General features: G+C 53.0%; 3 protein-coding genes across 3 annotated transcripts; 2 read left to right on the top strand and 1 right to left on the bottom strand.

Annotated features, from left to right (window-relative positions):
- Window positions 1–1,784: 1,784 nt before the first annotated feature.
- Window positions 1,785–5,296, top strand: BDZ83DRAFT_648132 (SNF2 family domain-containing protein; the record flags this gene model as incomplete). Its single annotated transcript, XM_060510153.1, has 2 exons — window positions 1,785–1,809; window positions 1,959–5,296. 2 exons carry the CDS (start codon window positions 1,785–1,787, stop codon window positions 5,294–5,296), a joined length of 3,363 nt encoding a protein of 1,120 aa, XP_060369198.1.
- Window positions 5,297–7,329: 2,033 nt separating this feature from the next.
- Window positions 7,330–8,822, bottom strand: BDZ83DRAFT_716583 (cytochrome b5-like Heme/Steroid binding domain-containing protein; the record flags this gene model as incomplete). The annotated part of the gene is made up of 2 exons (XM_060511861.1): window positions 7,330–8,644; window positions 8,704–8,822. 2 exons carry the CDS (start codon window positions 8,820–8,822, stop codon window positions 7,330–7,332), a joined length of 1,434 nt encoding a protein of 477 aa, XP_060369199.1.
- A 2,271-nt stretch (window positions 8,823–11,093) lies between these two features.
- BDZ83DRAFT_69133 (uncharacterized protein) lies at window positions 11,094–12,083 on the top strand. The gene has a single exon (XM_060511315.1). The coding sequence runs from the start codon at window positions 11,381–11,383 to the stop codon at window positions 11,978–11,980; it is 600 nt and encodes a 199-aa protein (XP_060369200.1). The 5' UTR covers window positions 11,094–11,380; the 3' UTR covers window positions 11,981–12,083.
- Window positions 12,084–12,691: the final 608 nt, after the last annotated feature.

Here is a 12,691-nt window from a genome sequence, read left to right on the forward strand (position 1 = left end):
CACCTCAGATCAACACAAGACAACCATCGAGGCACCCAGGGCCACGGTGAGATCAACCCGGTTGGGTGGGTTAAAAGAATGGGTGTGGAAGTCCAGTCTCTTATGGCCCATCGTCCGGCTGGTAGTGGGGTGAGAGCAGTCTAAATTGGCTTGTACTGGAGGTGGTGGGCAAAGCTTGGAATCAGTGAGTAGGGAGTACACGTGTAAGAGACTCAGGTCAAAGATGGGCCGGGACGTATTATCTTGGGGCGCACTCGAGGCACCACTGCCGAAAGATCCAGAGGTTGAAAGTTGAGTAACAGCCGGGTCTCGGACTGAGAGAGAAAGCGGTGACGCTGATGGCTCAGGTGGTGTTGATGAATACGAAGAAGAGTGTCAAATGTATGATTCTCACCGGTAGATTCGAGTGACACTATGGGTAAGGCGGGCAGGTTTGGTAAACAGGATATGCCTGATTAGGAACATCCATAATGATACTAGGTACCTACCTAGGCAAGGTAGACACAAATGTCCAGAAAGAAAGAAAAAAAAGTTGTTTGGTCAAGTGATCATCCACTCTTTCACAGGCTGCCTCTGGGGAACCACTCGGAGGCCCTGTCGAGGAGTACCTAGGACCTAAGAGGTGTAAGAGAGGGTAGGTGAGGTACCTAGTAGGTAGGAGAGGGTAGGAAGAGGGTGGAAAAGGCTTGGGCTGAGATGGGAGAAAGTGGGGCGCTCAGATGGTAAAGGGTGGCCACGTGAGGGTGCGAACTTTCCAGGTAGCTAATCGGAAATCGGGAATCAACGGGTCTCCACTGCAGCTGCCCCGCTGCGAGAGGCGGAGGGAACTCAGGGAGTGACCTCAGCTGCAAGAAGGCTGCAGCCAACTGCTGCACCACATTCCATGTGCCGCGCCTACCTTCACTTTTTTTTCCTACCTCCACGACCACCACCACCACCACTACCTTCACTCACTACTACCAGCCTACCACCACCTTACCGCGACCTGGGTTCTTTTTCTATCTTGTTCTCCTCCTTCAGCCTGCACTTCCATCCGTCGCCCGGGGTGTTGTATTGGTTCTTTTCGTTTGAAGTGCTCTCTTCATTTCGCCTTGCGCCGCCCCTCCTGCAAAGAACTTCTTCAACCGCCACGAATCTGATGAGGAGGCAAGAACAATGACATGGAACAAACGACACTTGTGAATAGGCGTCGGACTTGACTCGACCTTTGGCCTCCTTCTTTCCCCGACTTCTCGCGCCATCCACCTCCTCCGCCTGGGCTCTCTTTTGTGTTTCTAGAATCCGGCTGAGCCTGCCCAAAGTACGAAGTACCTTACCTCACTTCAAGTGGACTCGACTCACTCGACGACTTACTATTGTGGAAGTGACTCTTCTAATATCACACTCTCACCACCCCCCGGACCAACTCATCTTAGACTCGATATAGCCTTGCGCCTTCCTCTCCTCACCTCTCACCATCTGCATCATCGCTGCCTTCAATCTATGCCCCTTGAGCGACACTCGTTATTCGGAGCATTACTGCTTCTGCCACTTCTTTCACATATTTCCTGGATTTGGGGTCGACTTATCTACAATACCACTGTTCATTGTCACGCCAATATCAAACAACGACTCCACATCTCGCTCTCGTTTGTGATGATCGCAACCACCTCTCTCAGACTGCTCTACTGAAGCCCTTCACCCGTGTGCAAGCAACAGCACCTTCCTCACGACAACAGCAACAACAACAACAACAACAACAACAACGACAATAACAAACTAGACGCCAGTATCGAAACGCAGTCATGGCATCGCCAAACGGGCCAAATGGTGAGTGAGCCCCGCCATGGACCGCCTTCCTACCCCTCCAAGCCCTAGGTCGACTGCTCTTTCCCTCTGCCAACCTCTGCCACAATCACAACCTCTCTTTGCCCATTATTTTGTGGTTTTCAAATACTTACAACCTTTCCCACAAAAAGGCCGAGCAAATTACATCAACGCCCAGCCTCAAACGCAGTCGTGGAATGCGCAAGCATTACTAAACCCTCGATCCTACGCCGTTTCAAACGCTGTCTCGAGGCGCAACTCACCCAAACCTCAGCACTTGTCGAATCGATCTACGCCAGGAATTCAAAATACCGCCAACAATCCTGTTGTCTTCCAGTTCGCGAGTCCCAACGACACGACTAGCGAGTCTCTGACACCTAGCATCACCTCGCGCGCTTCAACTCCTGTTCACGACGGCGGCATTTCACCATACGGAATGGCCAACATGATCGAGAGAATGAACGACGTCCAAGATCGCGCTGCGGCGCCCCTGCCTAAGCGGCGAAAGGTTGATACCCCCGACCCCGAGTCCGACGTCGATAACAAGAAGAGAATGGGGCCTGCCGGTAGCGGAATGCTCGGTGCGTATGTGAAGGAAAAGCAAGACGAAGGCAAGAAGGAGAATTCCAAGGTTTCTACCCAGACTGTGGACTTGACTGAGGAGGGCGACGATGTGGTCATGGTGGAGGACCCTGCAACCGAGGAGGTCTGCTATGGCATGCTCACCGGGTTCCTTGACTGCCACAAGGTACCTTCCGCCAAACCGGGCACGCAGAGCATCTTCGGAGCCGACTTCATGCCACCAGTTAAGATCGTTTTGAAACGAATCATCGGAGACTCGACCAAGAAGATCCAGGCCTACGACTACACGCGCGACATCATCGGAAATGTGGATGCCAATACAGCCAATGCTCTTGTTCCCCTGCTGGACTCCAACGTACGCCTCCGAACGGACTGCAAGATTCCTGCGCGTAGAAAGCAAGCGGATGAGCATCCGGGCCAGGCGATCTCGAGATCCTACCCCGTGGAAATGACACTGTACGGCCAGTACAGATTTGTCAAGGCTGTCGGCAAGCACTTTGAGAGATTCAAGATTGTTCTGCGCCATCCTAATAGAGTCGACAAAGGCGTTAGGTATGAGAATGTTCATACCGACAACAAGCCTAACCCAGCGCCTGGTGCCAGAAACCTGGCCGGAGCTCTCGCTCAGTACAACAATCATTCCTCGTCTACCTACTACACCAACCCCACTCCCCGCACTGTCGAAGAGATCAGATCGGATGTGATGGGCGTCTTCGACTCCATGGGAAAGACCGATGAGCTTCCTGAAATGGACCCGGCTCCTATCGTCACCACGGAGTTACTGAAGCATCAGAAGCAAGGTCTCTACTTCATGACTGCGAGAGAAAAGGAGTCGACGGCTGAGGAACGAGTGAAGGGATCCATGTGGCAGCTCAAAATTGGGCCCACTGGACAGAAGTTCTACTACAACGTCATCACTGGCCACCAAGAGCGGACTCTTCCCGCAGACACCCACGGTGGATTGCTCGCCGACATGATGGGCTTGGGGAAGACCCTTAGTATTCTCTCGCTCGTTGCCAGCTCGCTGGATCAGGCTAAGGAATGGGCAGGTCGCACACCAGTCCAGCCCGAGATGCCACCCCAGAAAGCTGGAGGGAAGGCAACAGCTTCGAGCTCCTTGCCTCTGACAGGCATCGCAATGAATGCCAAGGCTACATTGCTCGTGTGTCCCCTGAGTACGGTCACGAATTGGGAAGAGCAGATCAAGCAGCACATTGCGCCGGGAGAGATAAGCTACTATATCTATCACGGTTCGAATAGAATCAAAGATGTCGAGAAATTGGCCGAGTTTGACTTGGTCATCACCACTTACGGCTCTGTCTCTAGTGAGCTAGGCGCTCGCAGCAAGCGAAAGTCTGGCAAATATCCCCTCGAGGAGATTGGTTGGTTCCGAATCGTGCTGGACGAGGCGCACATGATTCGCGAAGTCGCGACTCTGCAGTTCAAGGCCATTGTTCGTCTTCAGGCCGCCCGTCGTTGGGCTGTGACTGGTACGCCCGTCCAGAATCGACTCGAAGACTTGGCCGCTCTCCTTCAGTTTGTCCGGCTGAAGCCATTCGATGACCGCAACAAGTTCAACCGGTTCATCGTGGACCCCTTCAAGGCCTGTGACACGGAGATTGTTCCGAAACTCCGCGTGCTTGTTGACAGTGTCACACTCCGCCGGTTGAAGGACAAGATCAACCTTCCGCCCCGAAGCGACCACATTGTCAAGCTCGACTTCACGGAAGAGGAGCGCGAGGTTTATAATCTCTTCGAGAAGAATGCTCAAGATCGCGTCAAGGTGCTTTCGGGTAACGGCGTACAGAAGGCATTGGGTGGTCATACCTACATCCATATCCTTCGATCCATTCTCCGGCTTCGACTCCTTTGTGCCCACGGCAAGGATCTCTTGAATCAGGAAGATTTAGAGGCCTTGCAGGGCATGACTGCTGACATGGCTATTGACCTTGACAGCGACGATGAGGACAAGAAGCCCGGCCTTTCTGATCGTAAAGCATACGAGATGTTTGAACTCATGCAGGAGACGAACACGGATGCTTGCAGCGCCTGCTCGAAGAAGCTAGGAGCCAACGACGACGCTAGCATCGAGTCCGAGGGACAGGAGGACATTCTCGGTTACATGACGCCTTGCTTCCACATCATCTGCGGTTCCTGCATTAAGGGTGTTAAGGAACAGGCTAGACGACTGCTCCCTCCCGGCCAGGCTCTGGGGCCTTGCCCTATCTGTTCCACCGTGATCAAGCCTGCCTACGTGGACATTCGTCGATCTCGACTGAAGGTAGAGCACGAGGGTCCTGCGAAGGAGAAGACTGCAACGAACGGCCGCAAGAGCTTTGGAAAATACACGGGCCCGCACACGAAGACGAGGGCGCTGGTCGAGGATCTGCTCAAGTCAAAGGCTGACACCGATGCGAACCCCGATGAGCCGCCGTACAAGTCGGTGGTGTTCTCCACATGGACCTCCCACCTTGACTTGATTCAGATGGCTCTTGACAATGTCGGTGTGAAGTACGTTAGGCTGGATGGCAGCATGACGCGTATCGCTCGAACGCAGGCGATGGACAGTTTCCGGGAAGACCACTCAGTCCACGTGATCCTAGTGTCGATCACTGCTGGTGGTCTTGGCCTGAACCTGACAGCAGGTAACAACGTCTATGTTATGGAGCCTCAGTACAACCCTGCGGCCGAGGCCCAAGCTATCGACCGTGTTCACCGTCTTGGGCAGAAGCGACCGGTTCGAACAGTTCGCTACATCATGAGAAACAGTTTCGAGGAGAAGATGCTCGAACTGCAGGAGAAGAAGAACAAGCTGGCTAGTCTCAGCATGGACAGAAAGGAGAGGGTTTTTGACAAGAGCGAAGCGGCCCGGCAGAGACTGCTGGATCTGCGAAGTCTTTTCAAATAAGCCTCGATCAAATCGGCGATGTGGAATTTTCGGCTTGCGCAAGCATATTATCGTGGCGTTTGGGAGTATAGGGAGGCAGGAATCCAGCAATGGAGTGGGGCGAAGCGAAGGCTTCAACGGTTTTCTTTCTTTTTTCATTTTAACGGCCCCTTACGAATGAGCTCACGACAATCTTATTCGGTGGCTGCGATTTCGGTGTTAGGACGGGGGAGGCAATCTCACCTTTCACGCGTTAACGGCGTGACAATGCGATCGATACCACTGCTTCAAGGTCTTCTATTCGATGATGAGAGCAACGGAGACGAGGTCGTTTGAGAGGAGGTAGGGGGAGTTGGGAAAGAGGCATCGAATCGTTCTTCCATGATTTGGTCATGGTTATGTCAACGTGTGTCAGACTAGAATTGCATTAGACGTACGTAGGCGTCTTGCTCTTGCAAAAGGCAACGCCCTTCGGATAGTCGAGGATAAATGATTGGTACAACTTTGCAACAGAGACTCCGTAGCATGGAGGGACAAGAAACATCCTGTCCCTAGGTACTTTCACATGTGATTGCTCGAGGACCCTAGGCGTATATTTATGGTCCTACGTTGGTCCCCGAAAAGTAGCTAGTTGTTGAACAGCCATGCAAGTCATTGTACAGAGCTGCTAAATGTATCTGGGAAGAGCAAGAGGGGGGGGCATCCCTGTTCTAGAGCATGTCATTGTTGAATAGCCCCCCCCCTCCCCAACCCGAGGTAAACATCCAAGCTATAGCGAGTACGCAGTATACTGTAAACGTCATGCGGTTCGTTTCGCCTGTTCGTGACTTGGGAGTTTGGGCGGGTGGACATGCTCTGCGGTGAGATGGTCCCGCATGAAATGACCAAAGCCTTTGTTGTGTGGAGTAGTATATTGACCTTTTTTTCGTGGTATCTCCCGAGCTCAAGGATTTTTTTTTTTTGTTGAGGGTGTGAGTAGGTAAGGTTGTAGTGTAGTAGGTAGGTACTGGTGTGAGTGTCGCTTTTGCGGCGGACCGCTACCTTAGTCGCCTTGGGCTCGTGCCCGTGTGAGACACGGATAGTCAGGCGGTTATATGGGCAGTTGGCAGGTGAGTGAGCATTGAGCGCAGACAGACAGCATTGTGAGCGCCGCGCCCCCCCCCCCCCCACCGCGCGGCGGCCGCGCCGTTCGTCCGGGTCTCCGCCCCAACCTGGGAGATCTGTTAGGCTGTTTGTTGACTTGCTTACCTTTTGGTCTTGGGCGCCAGCTACGGCACCTTATCGGCCGTGTGGAGCATCTCTCCCCGCCAGATTCCGTCAGAAGGGGGCAAGACGGCTCGGTAGATGACGAGAAGCGTACAAATAAGGAAGTGAACCAGGGGCAAAAGAAAAGCATGTGATTGAGGCTTCAGGTTGTATGAGAGCGTGGAGACGTACCTGGCTTACCTGGATGGTATCAGCTAGTGTAGATGGGAGAATGCTGATGAGCTTCTTCAAACGTGGGGAGAGAGATGGCGAGGATGAGTTAAGCCCTGAGCAATCACCGCGTGATGACCGACACAACTGTCTTGGTCCAGCTGGCCTAGCAGTATTTTAAGGTTATCCCTAGAGACCAAGTTATAATGATCAGTTATTCACAGATATTGGCAAGTACAAGGTTTGTTGAAGTGAAGCTTATTGTTATTGTCATTCTTGCCCTTTCGATGGGCTTTCCATTTTTCTAGTCTAAACAGTTTCTCGTTACTGTTATAGTGAACGCCTTCTTGCAATGCCTAGCCCCGCAAACGCCTAAAAATGTCCCATAAGTGTGAGGTTGGCGATTGCTCTCATTTTCAGTCGAAGCTGAAGTGTCGAAGGCGCGTCACCCTTCAACGGCTTGGCTATACCGTGATGACGATGGTTTCAACAGAGCCAACCCAAGACCAGCTCGTCTCTACCAATCTGTTGAAGTGAAAGTGAAGCACTCCCACGTCATCCGCCTCGATTTGTTTGTTTTTAAACAAGCCTCCCAAAGCCTCCCAAAAGTCATTAAATTGCCCCATCCATCATCTCGTTCATGCAGCGTCGGCGCTGGCAACGGGGACAGCAACACGAGTGAGCTGATCTCCCGCACGAACAATGCGCTCGCCACTTGAGTCGGTGACGGTGGTCATGTCCTTGTTCTCGTACTGGGCACGCTTCCAGATCTCAACCTCACAACCTCCACGGAGAACACCGACACGCATGGTAGAGAGCAGGTTGTGGGCGGCGTTCGAGTGGAGGTAGACACCACCGTTGAAGATGGCAGTGGCATCCTTTCCGAGTGCGGAAGAAATGAGAGCCTTGCCACCGGGATGTTCCTGAATGAAGTCGGTCACGTCGTGAATGACACCGGCAATGGCAACAAGACCTCTGCCGTTCTTGGCCTGTGCCTTGAAGTCGTCCCAGTCGATGACAGGTAGCTGCTCCAAGGGAACACCCCAGTCGAGCTTCGCGCGCTTCTGGTCGAGCTTCTTCTGCAACTGCTGAACACGGCCCTTCTCGATCTCGTTCTGGCGGAATTGCTTGAGATCGGTGGCGAGGCCAAGCTGCTTCCAGGTCCAAATGCACCACTTAGTGGGGTCGTACTGCCACCACTGAATGGCGTTGCGGTAGTCGGAGGGGAACTCGTGGTGGAAGTTGTGGTATCCCTCACCAAGGGTGACGAGGGCAGTAATGACGTGGTCACGAGGTGAGTTGCGGTCGTCGAAGGGCTGGTCACCGAGCCAGTGAGCCAGGGAGTTGACGCAGAAGGTAGCCTGCTGAACGACGAAGATACGGAGAATTCCGCCGTAGACGTAGCCACCGAGCCAGTCACCCCAGCCGAGACCGCAGAAGACCGTGGGGAAGATGACACCCATGGCGAGGACGCACTTGATGAAGTGAACGTGCTGCCACATGACGACGGGGTCCTCGTTGAGATCGGAAATGTCGGTACGACCCATACGCTTGGGATCCTGCTTCATGACCATCCAACCGATGTGGCTGTACAGGAGGCCCTTACGAACGGAGTACGGGTCCTTGTCGGTATCGGTGTAGCGGTGGTGGGCACGGTGTCCGTGAGACCACCATCGGATGGAACCCTCAACGGCACCGGCGCCGACAGCGGCGAGGTAGATTCTGAGAGGGAGGCTGGCTTTGTAGGAACGGTGAGCCCACAGACGGTGGTAGCCAGCGGTGATACCGAGACCGGTGTTGAAGTAGTAGATAACGGCGAAGACAGCAGTCTTCCATGTAAGAGGAATCCAGTAGGAGCAGATGAATCCAATCAAGGGGACAATCAAAATAAAAGTCGTGTTGAGCCAGTTGACGTGCTTGTACCAATTGCTCGCGGTAATAGGCTGAGTTGAGCTATTCTACACGTTAGTGGCCATGTCATATTGGTTTTATTGAGGAAGCTGTGAACGTACATGTGAGGCTTCTTGATATCGTAGGCCTTGGCACGGGTAGGAACGTAGTCGGAAGTTCCATCGGGGAAGTTCTCGGCCTTGGTGACCTTGGCGTCGGAAGATGAAGTCGTCGCCGACATCTTGAGGAACGGAGCCAATAGGCTACGAATCTGGGGATCGTAGGTTGTGATCGGAAAACGAGTAATCCGAGATGTCTCTTGGTAGACAACTCCAACGATGCTTGGTGAAGAAGCAACGTTTGCAATCAGACTTGCTGATCAGAAGTCCAAGTGGGTAGTGGACTCTCGAGGGAAGAAGAGGTCTGAAGGAGGAATAACAGAGTGGAAGGGGTGGGTGAAGAGTTGTGAATTATATAAAGGGAAAAGGATAGATTGAAAGGGCCCCAGTAAGGAGGGAACAGGTACGGAGGCCGGGGTACCTTTGGGCGAGGTGTCCGCCACCCACCAGGTTCAAAATCCCAGCAAACGAGAGAGTGGAAAGGGTGGGATGGTGGTGGGGAGGGGGGTCAGTGAATCAGATCAGTTAGTTTAGACCCAGGTCAAGTCACAATCAGCCGAAAAAATGCAAAGACAGATGGGTTTCGTGGGCCGTGGGGTTAGACTTGACTTGACTTTTTTTTTTGCCCTCGTTGCTGGCACGCCGCACCGCTGGATGGGAGGAAAGGGCGGGACCCTCTCGATCTGGGCCCGGGATTTCCAGGCGGAAAATGGGCAGATGGGAAGGGGGAAGAAGAAGCTTCCTCGCGAGACCCGCCCACAGGATTCGTTGTCCTGCCTCCTTCCCGAGAGGTACCGGGCGACGCGTGTATCCGAATGGCGGGAACACTGAGGGCTCTAATCAGTACTTCGTACCTTCCATTCCCTTCAAACACCTTGCGGAGAAGGTACCAGCAGGCTGCGCTTCTCGACGATGCAAAAACATCAGGTTGACAGGGCAGGAACGAGAGAAATGTACTTTCCCCCATTGCCTCCTTCCTGCCACAAGCCGGAAGGTGAAAGGTACCTCACTTCTAACCTGGGGATGGGCAAAGTCCATGTCCCCCTTGCAGGTGCACCAATGAGTGTGTGTGTTGCAAACCGACCAGAATAGGAAGTGACCTTCTCCTTGCCTCACATCTATCACAGTAAATAGCCATGCATAAGCAGCATAAGCAGGTATTTTTCTTGACTTTGGGTAGTAGCTACACCCAATGATTACCAAATCGGCATACGAACCACCCAGTTACACTTCGGTACTCTGCGAGTCTGCAAATTGTAAGCGATGAATGATCGGTGTGCGTTACGACTGCCTTGTGATTCAGAGACCTCGAGACTTGGACACTTGAATTCATGCAATTTCTCAGTCTGTCCGCCTCTGGTCTGACTTTTGGGCATCCAACAACTTACATCCTAACCTCACGCCCACTTGCTGAACATCTTCATCCATCAAAGACGTACCTTTCTTCGTTGGGATTGAAGCTTGGAAAGATTCAACTCCTATTAAGATCCCGCAGAGGAGCCCTTCGAATTGAACCATGGACCAACAAAAACCGATCCAATGTCATCAATATCGACGCGAACAGGAAGAAACATGCCATGAACAGCCCGACAGTCGATAATCAGAAGCAAATTCGGAGCCTGCCAACGCATAGGAACACTCCGCACAGCCGAGGATAGGACGATGAAAGGCCCCAGATCAGGTCACACTTTCCGTTGGCTTTTTACGACACCCTGTCTGTCCCGCAAGCTCTGGGGTTTGTTCACCATGCCGTAAAGTGCCTTGAGGTTGTCAATCTGCAATGGGCGACTGGGCTGGTAAGCACGCACGAGATGTGGTCCGAAAAAAATGTCCCGGCTCCCAACAAGTTCCCCAACGCTTTTCAATATGACGGCCCGTTCATTGGCGGAAGCAGGGGGCTGCCCCTGCCATGTGGCCGCCGCTGGGGCGGGGCGGATGGGCGGCTGGAATTGACCATTCTCCATTAGGAAGTCAGCTCCACATTCTACCTCCAGATCCCACGACTCCAATGTGTCTCCAGGGCTGAAATGAAGACCTGCCATTCTCTCAGAAATCGCACCAGACATGTTCATACTTCGCATCAACCATGTTGGCTCGATCATCATTCCCAGACTGAGGATCGCTTCTTATTCCGACGCTGTCCCCAGATCCCCATGACGGTGGCAAAGTCTCGTACATCACTGTCGGCGCTCGGCTCCTAGGCGAGTTACGACGCAATCGAAAGACGTTTCGACCATCATCGAGCGCCGTGAGCCTTTGGGTCCTTGGACTTTCACGTTCCCTTGGCTCCGTAGTTTCTGTCTCACCGTACTTGCGGCTGTAACTTTGTACCTGCAGCTGCCCATCACACTGCCGATTAGCACATCTCATCAATAGCTCTTTACCGCCCTTCAGGCGATTACAGGCAACGACCACTTCTCAGACCGGAGCGCATCACTTACTTTTGTTACTTTTGAGAAACACTCACCAGTCGCAAGCTCTGAATTGGCTGGTTATCATACCAACTGGTTGATGAGCATGTCTCCAACAGTCCAACTCTCTGTTCACTATTGCGCCCCCGTTGGATCATGCGCAGAAACTTACATGCCGAAGCAGCAGAAAGGCTCGGAAGATAGAACCACCAAAAAAAGGGAATAATCAACAGTGGCGGTGGCTTGTGCAATCCACGTTCGCCCTCAACATGTTCCCCACCAGAGCTCCATTCAATGACGGAAGTCTCTCGTCGCCCCCGAGCTTTCCTGTGGTAAGGCTCCCCCATCGACAGGGGCTGGCCTTGTCTCTTTTCCATTCCTTATCGCCGAGGCGATCACATCGCCCAACTCAGGATTACGCCAACTGCCTCACCCACTTTCCTCCATGGTCACTCTCTCGAACATTCTCGGTCAGCGGCAAGAGAACACCGATGACACCCACGAGCCAGCTCCTTTTCGGTGTGCCAAAAGTATCCTCGGCAACTCCAGCTCCCAGGTCCATATGCGACACACCCAGTCCGGCCCTTGATTTCGCGTTCCCCGGTGATCTTGTTAAAGAGAAAGACGACATCCGCTCATCCCACTCCGGCATCCCGGCCCATCCCCAACAGAAACAGGACCCTGCCCCGCAATCCTCCGCCCCAGTGCTGCAGGACACAACAGGGATGAAAGTTATCTTTGCCTCGCTATCGTCCCGAGGTTGTCTGCCCGTGATTATTTGGCGAACAATCTTCTGGCCATGCACATTCTCGATGCTCCCTCTACAGCGGTGGCAAGGGTCACGTGGTTTCTCACCATCATACACTTGAACATTCAAGGCCCACGACGGTCATTTGCAGTGTACAATCGTAAAGGGACTCCAGGGCACTGTCTTCCAATCTTCAGCTGGTTGGGCTGACTTATTCTGGAAGATTTCTATGCTAACCCGATCTGGCGAGGCGCGCCCTCTCGCACTTGGCCGACGCCACACCCGATCCGCCCTGCCAATCCCCGTCATCACCACAGGAGCAGAGAGATGCACTTTGGCTGCTGGCACTCTTCTTTCTCATCCCATCCTTTTTGCAGCCGCTGCTGCCCAGAGCTCTCTATCCGTACCTTAATATCCTTAGCCGCACCTGAGTTGTGTGAGGCGACCCAAGCTCCAAGCTCCCTTCCCGAGCTTGCCCAGCTTGACGCCCTTGTCACACACCTACCTTGCCGTACTTACTCCAAAAACTCGGGAAAGGGGGATCAGCATACTTTCACACACCGCTCTGGTCTTTCCAAAGTCCAGACTCGCCGTTTTTTGCTCAAACGTACACTAGCATCTAGGCCGGTTTCCCTTGAAAAGACTGCCAAAGCAGTGGCAAATCGACCGCGGAAAGCCCCAAGTGGGTGACAAAATCGATTTCCTCTCAGGACATCCGAGCACCCCTTTTCAACATCATTCAAGCATCACTAACTTAGGAAATAATATTTTTTTAAAAAAATAGCTTCTAAGGCCTCATTGTGACCTCTATACGGAGTAGAAATTTTGATTC

This window comes from Colletotrichum acutatum, assembly GCF_030867785.1.
Source record: "Colletotrichum acutatum strain CBS 112980 chromosome Unknown BDZ83scaffold_13, whole genome shotgun sequence".
Classification (NCBI taxonomy): domain Eukaryota; kingdom Fungi; phylum Ascomycota; class Sordariomycetes; order Glomerellales; family Glomerellaceae; genus Colletotrichum; species Colletotrichum acutatum.